This window comes from Hippocampus zosterae, chromosome 13 (assembly GCF_025434085.1).
Source record: "Hippocampus zosterae strain Florida chromosome 13, ASM2543408v3, whole genome shotgun sequence".
In the NCBI taxonomy this organism is placed as follows: Eukaryota; Metazoa; Chordata; class Actinopteri; order Syngnathiformes; family Syngnathidae; genus Hippocampus; species Hippocampus zosterae.
This window is the reverse complement of record NC_067463.1, coordinates 23110195-23127314: the sequence shown is the minus strand read 5'-3', so window position 1 is coordinate 23127314 and position 17120 is coordinate 23110195. Positions and strand designations below refer to the sequence as shown.

The following is a 17120-nucleotide window of genomic DNA, read 5'->3' as shown; positions in this document are numbered from 1 at the left end:
ATATTTTTCATAAGATGCATTTCATGGAATATCCGCTAGGGGAACACGCTGTTTTGATCAGAGAAGAAGACGACAGCAGACGTTATCAAGGACATGTGAATACTTTATTCTTTGCAGATATTGTAGCACTCTCCTTAGTTTGTAAGGTGTAGGCAGGGATTACATTTAGATTGTATATGCTTGTGTAAATGGTTTCCAAATTCCTTTCTTTCTAAATCTCGTTTAATCTTAAAAGTGCATTCCTGTATTTTTCAAGACGAATTACTTGTTACGGTTTTGTGCCTTTGTACAGTCAGTGGGATCAGTTGCAATGCATATATGTGAATGATAAAAGTAAATTGCACACTTGTCTAAGGAAATCTTAGGTGCTTCATGAAATGTTTTCTAAAAGATATGTTCATTAAATGTCGACATTTTCCTAGTGTTCTTGTGCATCTTTGGACCAAAACAAAGGAGAGACATATTATTTGAGTTCTAGCAGAGTATGGTCTAATTTCTAATGGTCCGGCCCACTTGACATATACCGGGGCCCTATGTGGCCCACAATGTGAAATGAGTTTGACACCCCTGATTTAGATGAAGGTGCTTGTTATATATGTGTAATACAAGAGCACGAATGTCAGTACGATTATTGTAATTTTCTTTGTTCCAACTTGAAACCATTAAAAAATGTTGAATGTGTTGTTGTTCTTCTTGGTGTTGGTCATATGTCAAGTGTCGTGACTTATTCTTTAAATGGCTTGTTTGGAACCCGTACGTGCGCCTATTTTTATGTAAAATGAACAAAACGTGCAATGTGAATGTACCGTACCGCATTTTTCCCACGAGCTGGTTTTAATTTGACAGTGAATGTGACGTCATACAGGTATTTCCGGCAGCGGGCAGGTAAAGCCGAGTGAATTCCGACAAACTGGCAGAGTGAGGTAGCGAAGGGGAGCGATCGCCAGATCTGGAAGCCAAAAAATAAAATAAAAAGAACAGTGCGGATTGCTGCCTTTTTCACCGCTTGGGGTCAAACTTGTGACGTCCCGCCGGTTTTGTTTTGTCATGAGGGCGCCGGCGGGCGCTCCGATTTTGGATTGAGCGACCGCGCCGCTGCGATGCCCGCTGGAGTTGCGTTCATGGCCCTCCTGATGCTGTTGGAATCCGCGGTGTCGCGGCAGCCTGCCGGTCGGTCCTTCTTTTCCCTTCTCTCTCTCTTTTTTTTTTTTAGCGAAGGGTTCTTTTCTTTTTTTTCTTCATGTTTCACGCGCTTCCGGAACGGACCAGTTCCTCACCGCAAAGGTTCTGTTTGGCGAAGTTTGTTGCTAGATCTCGCGGCGCGCGCGGCCGAGTGCGCGACGTACCGTCAGAACGCGACGAGAGGTGTGGGCAAAATATGAATTGGTTGCGTTCATCTTCCCTAAATTCGAGATATTCGTTTTTAAACATATTTTTTTAAAAGTTAAAGAACCGTTGAGATGGTTTATATTTATAATATTGGCTTTTAAAAACACATAACATAAATCGTCATGGTTAAGCGCAGTGCGCATGTTGAAAAACGCCTCAGGAGGAAGTGGGACGGGGGGGGGGCACTTGATCTTTGTACAGTATGTTTTAAAGCGTGTTTTTATTGAAACGATAATAAATTACTGTTGTAGCATATCCCAACCACAGAAAAAGTCACTCAACATATCAAGGTAAACATATTCCTACAACCCATTTTCATCAGACTACGTCCTTAAAGTTTGAGCGACTCAACCTGATTTATGTTTGATGAATACTTTGCTTTCGAAGTTCCTTTTGAACACAGCGAGCGAGTCACACACACACACACACACACACATACAGTGTATTTATTGATTTAGAATGTGAGATGCGGCAGATCCCGTTTGTGGACCATATGAATAGTTTTGGGCCTCGCCGTGAGTGATCCTCAATGAATTTGATTGCACGTTGTTGCACGGCACACTACATCGTGCTATCCGTGAGCAAAATAACCGTTCACCCGGAATATGTTGTAAATCTTATGAGTGAACTGACAATTTGCCAACCTATTCAACTCGCGTGTCTATTGTTGTACTCATTTCACGGTTGTGTGAAATCAAGGTTGTGGATGTCAGCGGTCAATTTGTCATCAAACCCGAGTATGAAAATGAAATAAGGACAAGCGATTTCCTGTTGAAAATCCACCACGTCGCATATTCTTGACGCACACGAGACCCAACGTTTTGTCCCGCGAGTTGATTTTCAACTCGGAGCTTTCTAGCCGGCACAAGCACACAAAGGGTAGACTGAATTCAACTTTTATTGTGCTCAAAGTGCAAGGATGAACACCTCGGTGCGCACCTCGCTCCACCTCCAATAGACCGTCCGGCACACGTGAGCGACGAGCGCGTCACGGGGACAAAAGTAGTGCTTTGATGGCATCTTTGCGGAAGCGAAGCGGAAAGTTTCGTGTTTTCCAAAGTGGGGCTTTTGAACCATGAAAGCGAGTCAAGTTGAATTAACTCATTGACTCCCAAAGACGCTTTGAAACGTCTTTTCAGACCCGGTCTAGAATTGGCCGTTACTGAATGAGTGGAGACACTCACGTCGTGCTTTGCCGCTACGGTGGGGCCAAGGCGCTCCGGTGAATTGAGGCGCTTCGTTGAGACAAAAGCCGTGCGGTCAGCGATGCCCGAGGATAGCCGACGCTTAACCGGCTCGCGTCTTGCTCGTTTTTCAGCCCCCCCGCCTTTGGCGCCGCCCACCAACCTGACGGTGACGTGCGACGACGGCGCGGCCGCGGCCAGCTGGCAGTACCAAGAGGACGCCGACGTGCACTTCCTGGTCTACGTGGGCGACTCGGGGCGCCGCCGCCCCCTGCGGGACGAGACCCGGCGCCGCCACTCCGGGAACCTGAGCGCCTGGGTGTGGGAGTCGCTGGAGAGCGTCATGGACGTGCACTGGGTCAGCGTGGCGGCCGCGGCGGGCGCCAATCGCTCGTCCGACAACGCCTCCGTCACCTTCACGTACAACAGCGTCAAGATGGCCGACGTCATGTGTGAGTGGCGCCAAAAAGAATAGACATTGATCGGAGCTTTAGTTCTTCTCAGCAAATGCTGCAAAAAGGTTAAGAATTCGGGCAGGCAAGAACCGATCCAACTTTAGCCGCTTCCTCTGCGATATCTCCGCAAGAAACTTTGGCGACACTTGTTTTCACGTGACGCAATTTGGCAGTCGTCTGCTTTTGGCCAATCTCGTCTCGCGAGACCAAAACAACAACAGCGCCGATTGTCAAACTGCGATCGTTGTTGGAAAAAAAATATTTACCTTAGTTTACTTTTTGGGGGTGTGGGGTTCTTGGGATTCCTCGGGTCTTGATGGCTTTTTAATGCCCCCCCCCTTCCCCACGGCTTAGGCAAGTTGGACTTTCCTCACGTGGATGTGAAGGCAAGCGACGCAGACGACGGGAGCGCCGCCGTCATCTTCCGCAACCCGCTGCGCCACCACCCGCGACTTAGCCGCGCCACGCGGCGGGCCGCCGTCTCTCTTCAGTTCATCGTTAACTCCGACGCCGTAAGAACACATTTGGCTGATTTGGCCGCTATTTTTTGGGGGGGGGGGGGGGGGGGGGGATGTCTTATGTGCTCACGCGTAAACAGGAAAAACAAACAAATTGGGGGGGGTGTATGAATTCTTTTTAGTGTTCTACGTTCATGTGTCAATTGGCAAAAATGGGCCATTTGTGGAAATATTGATGAGATTTTAATCTGGCTAATATGCGTTGATGTAATATCGTGTCCCGTACCCACGGCTCCTTGCAGGGGGAGGCGCGGGCTTCCTGCGCCAAGGAGCAGAACGTGTGCCGGACGGACGTGTCCTTCCCGCCGGGTTCGGCCGAGTGCGTCACGCTGACGGGCCTGGTGCGCGACTCGGTGGGCCGCTCGCTGGCCTTGAGGCCGTCGCCGCTCGTTTGCGCGCCGCCGCGGTCCCAGCGCGGGCCGTCGCTGGCGCTGCCGCTGGGCGTCTCGGCGGCGCTGCTGCTGCTGCTGGTCTGCGCGGTCGCGGCGGCGCGGAAGGTGGCCCGGGCCGTGAAGCCCGGCAAGGCCGCCCCGCCCGAATGGTTGTTCGTTCCCCCGGCCGGCCCCAAAGCTCGGGTGGGCTCCTGCTGCGCGGCGGACAGCGGGGCCCCCGGCCTCAAGCCGCGGGTGCCGCTCATCTTCCCGGGAGACGACGACTCTTCGGGCGTTTGCACGGAAGTGGAAAGTCTTCCCGTCGTGCTGGAGGAAGCGGAAGGCGAGCAGGAACCCGAAGAGCCCGAAGAGCCCGAAGAGGAGGAGGAGGAGGCGGGCTGGGACTCCAATTACGACCGCGTCCACGTGACTGTGGGGGTGCAGATGGGCAATGGAGACGAGGCTTGGGGCTACAAGGAAAGGTAGCAAAAAAGGAGGGGCAACTTTTTCATGCCTTTTCCTCTGCGCATGATGATTTTTTTTTTCCTTCTTTTTCTGCCAACCGCCGTTCAGAAAAGTGCCTCATTTGCGATGCACATAAACGCAGCCGCCAGCAAGATGAAATCATTTCTTGGAACTTTTAACAAGCTTTGCATTTGGGTGAATAAAGTTGACTTTGACGCGATGGAAGGGTTGTTTTTTTTTTCTTTCAAAGAAGCATTTGGATGATTTCCAATAAATGAAGTCATGACGTCATGAGAAATCGAAATCCATGTGGGGGGGGGGAGGCTCCCTTTCCCCCTTGAGAAGCGAGTGACGGACGCGGTGCCCGTTGCTTGGACTTTGGCCTCGGCCCGCCCACTCCGCCGAAAAGGCAGCGAGACTTTTCGGCGTGCGTGGCCGCGCGTCCAACGTGTGAATCACCTGCGCCTCGCCCCTTCTGGGAATGCGGCGTGACGTTGCCGCGGCGATGGCCCAACATGAAAAACTGGTTGCGCGTAGGAAAAAAATGGGGAGATGCCAGACATCCATGGCGGCTGTCACTTTGCAACAGACTCGGGTGGGGGGGGGGCAAAGAGTCTTGCGTGCTCTACGAGAGTTTGAGTCCCGTGAGGTTGTTCCTGAGGTTGAGCATGTTCTTCTCCTGGCGCGCCTTCTCCTCCTTGAACGCCGCCTTGTTGGCCTTCTTCTCCAGGCGTCGCTCCTGCAAACGCAAACGTCAAGATCAGCCAGCGTGCTTTCATCCTTAAAAATGGATCCACGCTTTTCGCTTTTTCAACCCAAATTTCCCCAGACAAACGGCCTTTTTGGGGATGGGGGGGGTGCGAGTGCGTTAGCGTGGACCTTGCGCTCCTCCTTGACGGCGTTCTTGCGGGCCTTCCTCTGCTCCTTGCTCTCGTCTTTGCGGCGCGGCAGGTCGGCGGCGCGCGGCAGGTCGGCGCCATCGATCCTGCCTATCCGCTCCAGCTGCCTGGCGCCGGGACCTTTGGCGGGGAGGACGTCCAGGGGGACCCCCGTCCTGGCGGACACGCGGATCGGCTTCGCCTAGAGGGGGGCCACACGGCGGGGTCAAAGCGCGTTGGGGCGGAAAAGATGGCGACGACTTTTGTCAAGGTCCTATTTTTTTTCTTCTTGAGGAACATGCGACACAGAGCCCCCCCCCTGGCACACGTGGTTGCGGTTGTGCGGGCGTCTGTGACGGCGCTCGCTACCTTTGCGGGGTGAGGGATGACTTTGGGTCTGTTGTAGATGTTGGAGTAGGTGCCTGCAGGACGACAACAGCCGGATGAGTGACGCCAAAAAAAAAAGAAAAATAATAAATACAATTTTTCTTTTTAAAAACACTTGTTTTTTTTTGGGGGGGGGGGACACATTGAACGGCTAACGTGGGATTTTTGATTTCAAACAGGAGCAAATGAATGAAAGTGAAAGGCGCCTGCTCGCAAGTGCCCCCCCCTCGGCCCCCCAGATATTGTTCTGTCTGCTGCCAAGTCAAGAATGTCATCGGTTTTTAGTTGTATTTGCATTTTATTTTGGGTGCACTTTTGTCATTTCTCTCTCTTGTCATGTCCCAACAATTGTGGGAGCTTCTTCATGAAATATTTCTGCCATAGGATTTTGATTCTGCCAAAGATTTTTGATTCAACTCCCCCCGCCACCTGATATTTCTCGGTTTTGTTGCAAGCATTGGCTTTTGACTAATAATCGCATCGATTTTTTTTTTAACAAAGGTCGTGATCGTTGCCTGGAGGTGTTTGGATATTTGAATGGGACAAAAAAAGTGCTGCCGCTGCTGCCGCTTCTTTTTCTGCAATTTTTCTTCTTTTTTTCTTCCCCTTGGTGAAAGGCGCCAGGTGGTACTCACTGATGATGCTCTCGCAGTCCCACTTGTCCTCCGGAGCTCCGACGACCACCATTTCCATCTCCTCGTCCTCGTCCTCGCTCTCCTCTTGTAGGACGGGAAGTTGTTTTGGGCCCAAGTCGTCTGGCCTCAGAGCCCTGAAGCGCAAAGGGCATCATAGCGAGCGTGCCATGAGGAGCGGCGCCGGCGCCAGTGCGGCCACAACAACGCCAGCGGCGGCCCCACCCACGCACTCTTTGGCTTTCTGGGCAAAGTAGTCCTTGATGACCTCCTCCAGGCGGGCGCTGTCGGGCGCCAGGTAGCCTTCCAGCTCGGCGTTGTCCAGGGCGCCGATCTCATCCTCGTCAAACTGCTCGTAGAACTGAAACGGGCATTCGCGCTCAATGGGCCGTTCTTTTCGAACCCGTTGACGTCTAAAAGCGTCAATTAGCGCTTGGTTCCTGCCTCCCGATGACGTCGAAAGGCGTCAATCCCGTTTTTTTCATGGGGGAGGGTGCAAGAGTCCCCACATGAGTGAAACGCAGCTCGCCCGATTGCCCCCCCCCCCCCCCCCCGCCCGTCCTGGAAAATGCAAAACAGGCAAAGCGGCGCGCGCACCTTCTCAAAGCGGTCGTCCAGCAGGGTGAGCTGCTCGTTCCTCCGCATCACCGACGACGTCATGGAGTAGTCGGTGAAGCGAGTCCCCGTCTCCTCGTCGTCAAACGAGAACTCCCGAGCGCTGCCCTCCTCGTCCGAAAAGGCCTCGTCGCCCCCGTCATCGTCATCGTCCATGTCCTCCCACGAGTCCCCGTCCGCGTCCTCGTCTCCTCTGTCAGCAACAGCCGGAGGTTGGAGTCCAACCTTTCGGAAAGAGCGACGGGCGGCGGTCGGGACTCACCGGCCGTCGCCGTTGGCTTTGGCCATGAAGTCGTCCTCCAGCGCGTTGTCGGGGTCGTCAAAGTCAAAGTCCTCGTCCAGGGCGGCCACGATGTCGGGGTCCATGTCCAGCCGCGGCCCTGACACGGTCACAAGTTGGCAACATTTTCTTACTCTTTGAAATGGAGCAGAATGGGTGGGGGGGGGGGGGGGGGGGGAATGGGGGGTGTTGGGCAGGACTTTTGGCGCTCGCGGCAAGGGCGCCGCCCACGCGGGGAGCTCACCTGAGACGGGAGCGGCTTTGTTGAGGAGGCCCACGTCCTCCTCGAAGTCGGAGGCGAACACCGACGACGGCAGCCGGATGCTCGCCGCCTGCAAAGAGTCACCGCAGGACCCGCAAAGCAAACGGACGCATGATTTGGCAATGAAAATTCTACGGCCATCTTGTCTCTGAAAACATTTGGCAAGCTGTCTTTTTGCAGCAAGCCATCACATTTCAGAGTCTGCTCTGAGCCAAATTTTCCATTTTTTTCCCCCTTTCGACAAACGGGTGCATTTAAATGGCTTGCGCTACGTTGAATTCTCAAATCATTCAAAGATGAGCTGAAGGCTGCGGATGGAAGGAAAATAAAGAAAAAGAAAAGATTTCAAAATGCCAAAGCATCCCAAAATATATTGTATTCAATTACTCCTAATGGAGTGAATGACAAGTAACTACTTTTATTTTTTTACTGTCAATAAAGTCAATGAAAAATACAGATTTGATTTTGACCAAATGATCCAATAAATATTTGATTCTTGGTTTTCAATTACCAGTTACTACAACTAAAATAAAGGGGATTTACATTTTTTCTCTCTAAAATAGTCAATTAATCAAATCAAATTCAAATTCACCGGAGCCTATCCCAGCCGTCTTCGGGCAGTGGGCGGGGGACAGCCAGCCAATCGGTTGCCAGCCAATCGCAGGGCACACACAGACGAACAACCATGAGATCATGGCGGCGGTGACAGTCGATGAACTTACGGGTAGCGAGCGCTCCTTCTGGTCAGCGTCCTGCTCACCATCCCGAGCATCATCATCATCGGCGCAAAGGCGCGGCGGCGAGGGTCGGGCGGCCAGAAGCTCCGTGCCTCCGGAAGCTTCCTTCAGGTGCTGCAGGTAATCGTAGTCGTCGTCGAAGAAGACGCCGAAATTCCTCTGCTCCTCCCGCCGCTTCTCTGCGTCCGCCTGCCGCCGGACACAAACGTCCAGGTTCGTGATCCACACAAGCACGCGAACGCCGTCGTCATCGGCCGTCTTTGGGGTAAAGCCCGGCCAATGGGCGCACCTTGGCGGCGGGCAGCAGGACGTGCTGGGGCGCTTTCTCATCTGCCGCCAGGGGGTCCCTTTGGCTCCTGTGCACCAGGTGGAAGGTCACCGCCTTCTTCTTCTCAATGAAGGACTTCTTCTTCCGGTGAGGCTGTCAGAAAACGCACGCGAGGAGAGCGTCCCGCTCGTCAAACATCTCACAGTGCTGCTTTGAGAGTCATAAGAGTCATTTCTCCCCTCAACAGTGACCCACATGATCTCCAAATAAGCTCATTCGTTATGTGAGCGGTGGCTGATCGTTTAACTTCCTATTACAAGCCCCCCCCCCTCCCCTCGCGACCCTAGTGAGGATAAAGCGGTTCGAAAATGAATGAATTTATAAGCGCCTTTCAAGACACCCGAGGACACTTTACAATTATTTTTACATTCTTTTAAAAACGTATAATTCGTTCAATGTCCTGGAACAAGTGAACACTGTATTCGTCAACGAAAAAAAACCGACACTCTTGCGAACAATAAGACTTTGTGGAAGAAAGATCTTGAAAGTAAGCAAGTTGATTAGCAGTAGCGCCAGCGAGCATCGAGGCTAGCTTGGTAGCTAGTCGGCAAAGACTGGGGCAAATGTGTTTGCCCACCATTTCCTTCTTGCTTTTCTCGGGGTGGGCTTCCGCTGAGGTCGTCAAAGTAGACGCTGCGCTGCAGTATTTTGCTCCCTCTCAAATTTAACGTCACGAAGAGTTAAAACGACAACATTGATCCGAGATGTTGGGTCACGTTGAGTCGGAACGCCGCCATGCTGCCGTCGACGGCGGACGGAAACATTACGCGACCAACATAAGGGGTGGTCACAAACTAAACTTTCCGTTCGAGATCGATAATGCGACTATTATAGGCTTGATATCCTCTAAATAATGATCCGTTTTCAACATTAAGAGGGACTAAGAAAATTAATCTCGTAAGTGTGCTCAATTTTCTACCGTCTTTATATAATGTCGGGATTGGTACGGTCAGCTTTTTTCCCCCCCGTCAACTTTATTGACAACCACTTAAAACCACGTTCTGATACCAAAACAAAAAGAGTCGGAACGTTATTATTATTTTTTATTGGACAGTTTGGCTCTGTTGAGACGGGACAGAAAAGTATTTCAAACTGGAGCCATTTTCCTTTCTTTCATTGTGGCCATTTCGGATGACCGGCAAACAATGGATTACTGTATCTGGTGGATTATGTATGCAATGTATGGCTTTCACAGCAAAGTTGCCATGCATCCGCGCAGATTCACCGATTCGCCAATTGATTTGACCCGTCGTTTCTCTCACTGTGTGCACAGGCCAAAACACTAAAGTAATAAAGTAGAACTTGTGGCATCCCAGTGCCAAGGAACTCTGTAAACGGAGGGATTTCTTGCCGTACTTTTCCACCATCTTGTGGCACCTATTGGAATCGACAAGACCTACATGGGCCTGACAGAGCTTCACTTTGGCGTCACTGACTAATGGCATAAGATATTTCGATGATTTTGTTTAGTATGAGTGATTAAAAACATCGACGTGTCGCACTTGGAACTGTTAAAAAAAAAGACAAGCCACAAAAACAAAGTTTCACAGCTTTATTCACAATTTATCGGTTGATTGTGGCGACAGACAGGAAATCAAAAAGTACCAATCAATAGCAAATTTTTAGCCCTCCAACCAAGATCTCACATTATTTGCGCCATTTCTGCCCATCGGCGGACAGACCGCAAGGCGGCTTACAACACAAAAAGAAGGAACGCATATTAATATGTCTGACTTTGACGAGAAGGGGACGTTTGTTCTTCTGCTGGCTTTGCTCACGGCATCTTCTCACACGTTCATGGACAAGACCAGGAACTTACAGAGGGAAGCAAAGAGCAAGTCGAATGAAAAACAGAGGAGCCAAACAAATGGAAACCTTGATACAAGCTGCATCTGCTCCCATTGGGTTCCATCTTAAGGTATTCCCTTCCACTGCTCTGCGGATGACTGCCACTGAGCAAGAAAGCCCTCCTCAAAACTCGCGTGTATTCTTTGGCATTGGACTCAGCATGACTTTGATTTGTTCTTGATTTTACTGTTTGGTGCTTTCTACCGCCTTTATGACCGATTTGTCTTCCCGTTTATTGTGCAGGTTCAACTGCTCCATGTACAGCACTTTGGATGTTTGAAAGCGCTCCAGAAATACTCTTGACTTGACATTCCACACCCCCCCGTGAAGAGTGAAAATCTGCAACAATATGGGGGGGGGGGGGTTGCGCCAGCTTACCTGCAACATGTTCATTCGAATGCGGCCCTTTTTGTGATCATCCATAGCCTGGAAAACCCCTGAAGAAGGGGGGGGGGGGGAGAAAGCAAAAACCATGAATGGTTGCCCGTCATCCCGCTGACAGCGCGATGACGCTTGCGGCTTGCGGCTTGCGGCCGCGGGACGTACGGAACATGTTCTCCAGGCGGACGATGCAGGTGAGATAGTCGTCAAAGTCGATGCCGTACTTCTCATCGGCAAAGCGCAGGCCGAGGAGCTGCAGCAACTGATTATTCAGCTGCATGCCTGTGCGACACACACACACACACACACACACACAACGGCCATTGGAGGACCCAAGATAGAGGCGGTGGAACTAAACCCCCCCCAAATCTTTTTGAAAAAAAAAAAGTCCGCTCCAGCTCAAGTCCAAAGATACGGCTTTTGCTACATTTACGTTTGAAACATAGCTGTGAAGAAAGCGCATCCCCTTGCAGGGCGCGGCGGTGAGCCGGGCTCTCACCTGCGGCTTTGAGGGCACTGCGGAGCTCGTAGGAGGACATCTTGCCCGAGCGGTCCGTGTCAAAAGACAGGAAGAGCATCTGCAAAACGACACAGAAGAAGAAGAAGAAAAGAACCAAAAGGAGCACAAAGAGAAGAAGAAGCAGATGAGCCCGGCGACGCAAACGGAACCAAACGGAGACCAAGAAGAAGGAGAACCAAGAGAAGAATCGCAGCAGGGCCAGAAAAAGGCCGGCAAGAAGAAGCGGAATGGCAAGCAAGAGCCCGGGAGAAAGGTCAGCAGCCGGCGTGGGCCGGCTCTCACGTACGATCCACTTCTTCATCTTCTCCCAGAAGACCTTGAACTCCTGGAACTCCATCTTGCCCGTGTTGTCCGCCTGCCGCTCCGAGTTAAAGGAAAGGAGCAACCGGCACCGCCTGCGTCCCGCTCACTCCTTCGGACCCCCCCCGCCCCCCCCCCCCAAAAAAAAGAGAAGGGAAGGATACGTCCATCAGGTTCATGATGCTGTGGCACGTGTGGAGGCTCAGCCCGTCAAACTGGATCTCCTTTCCTGAGGACGCAAAGACAGCTTGGGGACGCTCGGACTGGTGCGGCTCGCGTTCGAGCCCCGACCAAATCATAACCCGCCGACAATGCGCTAGCCGGGCTAGCGCGCACGCGCGCGGAGCCGTCCTTTGGCTAACGCGAGCGGCCGCGCGCACGTACGGCTGCTGAGGACGCCGTTGAGCAGCTGCTGCAGTTCCCTGACGGAGATGGCCCGGTCCTGCGCGCAAAAAAACAAAAAAACAAAACACAGCGCAACGGCGCAGACGTTTTTGAGACGGTCGACGCACACGCGGGTACCGGGAGACTCACAGATCCGGCCAGCTGGTCAAAGAGTCTCCTCAGACCTTTCTCCTCGTCCGTCTCGTCCTCGGGGGCGCTGGGCGGAGGGGGCTGCGGGGCGAGCGGGACGATCAAACGCGGCGATTGACGCCCGCAAGGTGCGCTCGCTCACCTCAGGCAGGTCGGCGTCCACGTCGCTGCCCATCTCCCTGACGACAAAACGCAAACAAACGCTCTCGATACCCATTTGGATTCAGATGAGTCAGGGTGGGATTCAAAACAACCAAAAAAAAGGCTCCACGAAGGACACTCACAGGGCGGCCACCTTCTTCTCGGAGAAGATGCGCACCAGGAAGTCGGCCTCGCGGTGCGGCTGGAAGGTGGTGGGCACCAGCAGGTAGCGGCCGGGCGGCAGCGTGAAGCGCTCCGACACCTCGCGCAGGTTGATGTAGGTCTTGCTGCGAGCTTTGGACGCGTGCGTGCGGAAGAAATCTTTGCCCTGCTGCTCGGCGCCGTTGGGAGCCTGGACGACAAAGGCGCTCTGGTCAACAAGCCAAAAACCCATCGCTCGTCTTCAACTGCGTCCGCTGGACCGCACTAAAAGGCGCGCTGGATTATGAGGCGCAGCTTCGATGAACGGCCGATTTTTCATATATTGGAGAGGCACTGGATTATAAGGTGCAATCTACAAAGCATCCACTAGATGGAGCGACGCTCCTTCCGACTCGAGAGGCGTTCATGAGCGCCTGCGAAAAAACGTAAATTAACGATTACTTCAAGGAAACTCTGAAAATGGAAAATAATTCATCAAAACAGAAAATAACAAAATTAATTGGATAGCCCCTCCACCTCCATGGCATTTCCTTGAGTGGAGCGCCAACAGAACGATCAGATGTCAGTAAAATGTAAGAGAGCGGACTGTCTCAGAAGTGTTTTGTTATTTATTCTTTTGTTGTGTATTCACAAAGCCCCCCCCCCCCGGGTCAGACCTCGTAGACGGCAAATCCGATGGTCTCCAGGTCCATGCCCTCCTTCCTCAGCTGCCGTCGGTTCTTCTGCATCAGCGCGATGACCACGCTGCACACGTCGTCCTCGTCGTCGGCGTCCGCCAGCTCCAGCTTGAACTGCGGGTTGGTCCAGAAGGTGTCTGCCCAACAGGCCAACGGTCGCAAGTGTCAGAAAAGAAGGAGGGCATTTTCGATCCAGTGACAGTTTGGACCATTAGATCGAAAGCGCTCGTTTGGTGAGGTAGACCGGTAGTCTGGAGTCGGACGGCGCGCGGCCCCCTTTCGTATTTGCGGGCTTTGCGGCGGCTCACCGATGAAGTTCCTGCAGCCGCCGGCGGTGGAGCCGCGGATCCACTGGCCCTCAAACAATTGCGCCTCCCAGTGACGCTTGGTGTCGTCGCTCAGCGCGTCCGGCGTCATGTTGCAGATCTCCACCTTGTCGAAGTTGGAGCGAAAGTCCTCAAACGCCATCCTGAGCGCGCGCAAAGAAAGAGATTCGTCAAACGCAAGCCGACAACTCGGAAACTAAACCGATCCATTTGGGATTCTCCCGTTTCGGGAAGAACAAGCGTAGTGAAAAAGACCGACCAGAATTCGCCGTCTTCGGAGGCGTGCTGCAGAATTCGCCTTTTCTCCGCTTGGTCCACGTAGTCCCACTCGCGGGAACTGCCGGCAAAACAACAAAAGGAGTGGTCGCCAGCCAATGACAAAGCACGGATCCACCCAAAAACGGACACCGGTCACCGGCCAACATGAGCGGATTTATTACGCCCCGCCGCCCCCCACCCTCCCGAAAAATGGCCTTTTATCAGTCAATGACAGGACACGTACATAAAAACAAACAAAAACAAGACCGGTCAATGACAATGAAAAAATGGACCAAAAGGAAGTGGCCCCGAACGTCGGGGTAGATAAAAACCGGCCCTACCCGTCGCTCCAGGGTCCGTTCCACTCCACCTGACCCCAGGGGTTCCTCACGCGCACCAACTTGACCTTTTGACCTCGGCAATTGACCTCCTGCAGGCCGGTGATGGAGTAGGCGTGACCTTTGACTAGGCCGCTGCTGGTCTTGGCCTCCGACTCGGCCGAGCTGCTGATCTGCAACCCAAAGAGTGCGACACAATCGTCAACACGTCAGGCATTTACTTTTGCACCACTGCCACCTGGTGGCCATTCTATTTTTTTTTATTATTTTCACATTACAGTCAAGCGTGCTTCAGTGAGAAGTTGCATCAGGCTCTCGTGCACCCTCCCCCCATGAAAAAGGTGACCGACGCCTTTAGACGTCATTGGGGGGCGGGGACCGTGCCTTAACTGACGTCAAAGGGTTCGATTGAGTTCGAGACGCTTACGTCGATGGAGCATCCCATCATGGATCCTCGGTCCAGCGCCTTCTTCATGATGCCAAAGAGTTTGGCGTTGGATTTTTTGGTGTCGTGGATCTCGCCCACGCCGCCCGTAAAGTCCTCCATGGCCTCCATGGTGCTGCCGCCCTTCAGAGACTCGTAGCTGCCGTGCAGCCTGCGGACGGACGGACGAACGCGGCAAATGATTGGCTCGCTCGCTCGCTTGGCAGGCGGGGCCTTTCGCGGCGCTTACTTGGCGTAGGCTTTCTCCAGCAGGGCGCTCCAGAACTCGTTGTTGGAGGCCGAGTGAAGCAGGATGAGCTGGCCGCGCACCGACGGCAGACGGTCGTCCACCACCACGTCCAGCCACTTGTTGTGCTGCCAAAACTGACACGGAAAAAGCGGACCGCTTCCAAAAGAGGAACAATGCGCACGGAGACGATTTGCAATTGCAAGAAAAACGGAGTCGATCGTTCGCTTCTGCGGGACAAATCAAACGCCGCGGCGTGCCAGATGTGGGCACCGGGCCGCCGCTTTGACACCAGCAATTGCAACCTTTCAATAATGTGAGTTGAATTTTGTTTTCTTGCACTCGGCTGGTTTTGCGGCATCGTGGAACGGTCGATTTACGTCCGAAATATTTCTCCGTGGATACGCAGACCTGGAAGTGGAAGATGCCGGCGTAGCGCTGATCAAAGTCCTGGTCGTGGGGGACCACCCGGGCCAGAGCGTCCTTCTTCAGAGTCAAGGATGCGATGGCGGCGAGCAGCCAGCAGTCGCCTGCGGAGAAGCGCACGTGGGGGCATTGTGGGTAAAACGCACCAGGGGCAATTTCCCACGTCGATGAGTCGATGACGGCTCGCGGGGGGCAAGAAGAAGCTCCAACGCCTCCCATTTGCCACGCCCACGCCCTGGGGGCACCAGGCGGTACTCTCGGGGGGTTTGAGTTAGCGGTCGTTTTAAATTGAGTCAACTCCTTCACTCCCAAAGACGTTTTGAAACGTCTTTTTCAGACTTGCTCCAGAATTTGAGTCGTTTTGGGATTTCTTGCCCCAAGTACCTGTCCGCAGTACTTGAGCCGCCACCGGTGGCTGCGTACGTACCCAGCTGTCCCTGGCAGATGTCCGTCCGAGTGGCGTCGCCCACGATGAACTTGGGGTTGGCGCACAGCTCCTGAGGAGACAAAATGAGTGATGGGCAGGGGGGGGGTGGAGGGACGACAAAAGAATGAGGGGAATGTGGAGGAGAACGACGAGAACAGGTTGAGCGGCATGTCAGCGAGGGCAGGTATGTTCACATTCCGAGCTTATCAATCCAAAAACACACACACAGACTACACATTTCTAGGTGGGGTGTGTGTGCGTGCGGACAGCGCGTAGTAAAGTCGGCGGGGGCGGAACGCGGCCCTGAGCCAATCGCAGCACTCGGAAGAAGCGCCGAGCCTCTCCTTTGCCAAGCAAAAAAATAAAAATAAAACATTGCGCTTTGTTCAGGAACACTGACAGGTCCTGTCGCAAAAGACGCGCGCGCACGTGCCGCGTCTTTTGATAGGTCAGATGACAAACAACGCGCACCCCTCAGCCGGACGCATGGATCAAAACGCCGGTGGAGCAAATCCCTCCGCGCGCAAACGCGCAGAAACCAAAACGTCTTTCATGCGTGACTTCATATCCGACGCATCGCGCGCAACACAAATACAAGACGTTGTTTTTGGCATCGAAATAAGAAAGTGGGGGTCGTCTTCTCTTCGGGGTCTAGACATCATACCCTTTCACAACGCTAGATGGCGCCAGATACCACCGAAGCGAATGCTGAACCCAAAGTGGCGAAAAATAACAATAAAGATAGCGGTCGCGGGAAGAAGAAAAAAAAATACAAAATTGCGGTAAGAAAGAAAAGAGAAGAATAGAAGCGACAATGTGGAGAAAAGTGGTTGGAAGATTGTCCAGGTGAAGCGGCAGCCGAGGAGAAAGCGCGACGACATTACCGGGGGCCGCTTCCACTCCAGCCGGACGGGAACGGCCTGGCTGAAGAAGAGCGACGAGTCCTCGGCGGGGAAGTCGGGGTCCTCGAACAGGACGCGCCTCTGCAGGCATTCCTGACGCAGCTGGCCGAAGGAGCGGCCGTCCATCTGCGTGTCGATGGCGTGGCGGCGGCCCCCCGCCGGGGCGGACCCGAGGGGCATGATGCTGGCGGCTGGACGAGACGGCGGGGGAGTGAGACGCGGCGGCGGCGGCGGGGCCGTTTGTCACCTGCGCCGCGCGACGCTCCTGTTGGGTCAACCTCTCCACGCCCATCCGGCAAACGGGTTTGGTCTCTCGGGCCTCGCCCCGCCGCATTCTGCGCTCTGGAATGTGGAGGCCAAAGAGCACAAAGACAGCAAGTGTTAACGACGCTCCGCGACAGGAACTTGCTGCTTCGGTGCCAATCGCGGCCGCTTCCTGTCATTACCATTTTCTTGTCACTCATTTCATTGAGAAGAAAAAAAATCACTTGGGACTTGCGAGACAGATATCATGAAATGTGTGCGGTATCGTGTCCAACCGCCAACATCTGGCGAGGGGGATCATGTCACATTCTTCAAAAAAAAGTGTTGCCGACCCCTCGGAATGGGGCTGGCTCCGATGCCGATACCCGGTGATGGAGCTCAGCCATCTGATGTCAATCAGCATCAAAATGGCTGCATCAGTTTCCTTTTTATTCAGTGACATGT

At 53.2% G+C, this 17120-nt stretch overlaps 3 protein-coding genes across 5 annotated transcripts; 1 reads left to right on the top strand and 2 right to left on the bottom strand.

The window, feature by feature from the left end:
* The first annotated feature begins 873 nt into the window (after positions 1–873).
* On the top strand, positions 874–4602 carry ifngr1 (interferon gamma receptor 1). Its single transcript, XM_052083466.1, has 4 exons — positions 874–1170; positions 2708–3025; positions 3383–3540; positions 3789–4602. Exons 1-4 carry the CDS (start codon positions 1101–1103, stop codon positions 4401–4403), a joined length of 1161 nt encoding a protein of 386 aa, XP_051939426.1. The 5' UTR covers positions 874–1100; the 3' UTR covers positions 4404–4602.
* A 132-nt stretch (positions 4603–4734) lies between these two features.
* Positions 4735–9277, bottom strand: ltv1 (LTV1 ribosome biogenesis factor). Its single transcript, XM_052083467.1, has 11 exons — positions 9079–9277; positions 8463–8594; positions 8159–8362; positions 7419–7506; positions 7157–7274; positions 6877–7087; positions 6513–6640; positions 6283–6416; positions 5630–5682; positions 5262–5462; positions 4735–5121 (listed from the first exon to the last, which is right to left on the bottom strand). The coding sequence occupies exons 1-11, from the start codon at positions 9079–9081 to the stop codon at positions 5008–5010; spliced, it is 1386 nt and encodes a 461-aa protein (XP_051939427.1). The 5' UTR covers positions 9082–9277; the 3' UTR covers positions 4735–5007.
* A 762-nt stretch (positions 9278–10039) lies between these two features.
* Positions 10040–16752, bottom strand: capn9 (calpain 9). Of its 3 annotated transcripts, none has more exons than XM_052084022.1 (19): positions 16395–16751; positions 15511–15580; positions 15069–15187; positions 14661–14794; positions 14414–14582; positions 13990–14159; positions 13650–13727; positions 13373–13533; positions 13044–13201; positions 12369–12577; positions 12227–12263; positions 12085–12165; positions 11935–11992; positions 11715–11779; positions 11537–11605; positions 11230–11308; positions 10896–11012; positions 10668–10786; positions 10040–10393 (listed from the first exon to the last, which is right to left on the bottom strand). In XM_052084022.1, the coding sequence occupies exons 1-19, from the start codon at positions 16590–16592 to the stop codon at positions 10289–10291; spliced, it is 2196 nt and encodes a 731-aa protein (XP_051939982.1). In that variant the 5' UTR covers positions 16593–16751; the 3' UTR covers positions 10040–10288. The 3 variants fall into 3 exon arrangements, 2 of the variants coding, with proteins under 2 accessions (XP_051939982.1, XP_051939983.1); XM_052084023.1 differs by having other exon boundaries at positions 10040–10315; positions 10728–10786; positions 16395–16744; XR_007966073.1 differs by lacking the exons at positions 10040–10393; positions 10668–10786; positions 10896–11012; positions 11230–11308 and having other exon boundaries at positions 11542–11605; positions 11715–11807; positions 11842–11992; positions 16395–16752.
* Between the last annotated feature and the right edge of the window lie 368 nt (positions 16753–17120).

Coding starts and splice junctions, on each gene's coding strand:
- ifngr1 (XM_052083466.1), top strand. CDS start 1,101: ATGCCCGCTGGAGTTGCGTTCATGGCCCTCCTGATGCTGTTGGAATCC. Junction 1,171..2,707: donor GGTGTCGCGGCAGCCTGCCG/GTCGGTCCTTCT, acceptor CTCGTTTTTCAG/CCCCCCCGCCTTTGGCGCCG. Junction 3,026..3,382: donor CAAGATGGCCGACGTCATGT/GTGAGTGGCGCC, acceptor CCCACGGCTTAG/GCAAGTTGGACTTTCCTCAC.
- ltv1 (XM_052083467.1), bottom strand. Junction 7,275..7,418: donor CAAAGCCGCTCCCGTCTCAG/GTGAGCTCCCCG, acceptor TGACCGTGTCAG/GGCCGCGGCTGGACATGGAC. Junction 5,683..6,282: donor GGACTGCGAGAGCATCATCA/GTGAGTACCACC, acceptor GTCGTCCTGCAG/GCACCTACTCCAACATCTAC.
- capn9 (XM_052084022.1), bottom strand. CDS start 16,592: ATGCCCCTCGGGTCCGCCCCGGCGGGGGGCCGCCGCCACGCCATCGAC. Junction 14,583..14,660: donor CTGGAGAAAGCCTACGCCAA/GTAAGCGCCGCG, acceptor GTCCGTCCGCAG/GCTGCACGGCAGCTACGAGT. Junction 13,202..13,372: donor CGGCTGCAGGAACTTCATCG/GTGAGCCGCCGC, acceptor CCTGTTGGGCAG/ACACCTTCTGGACCAACCCG.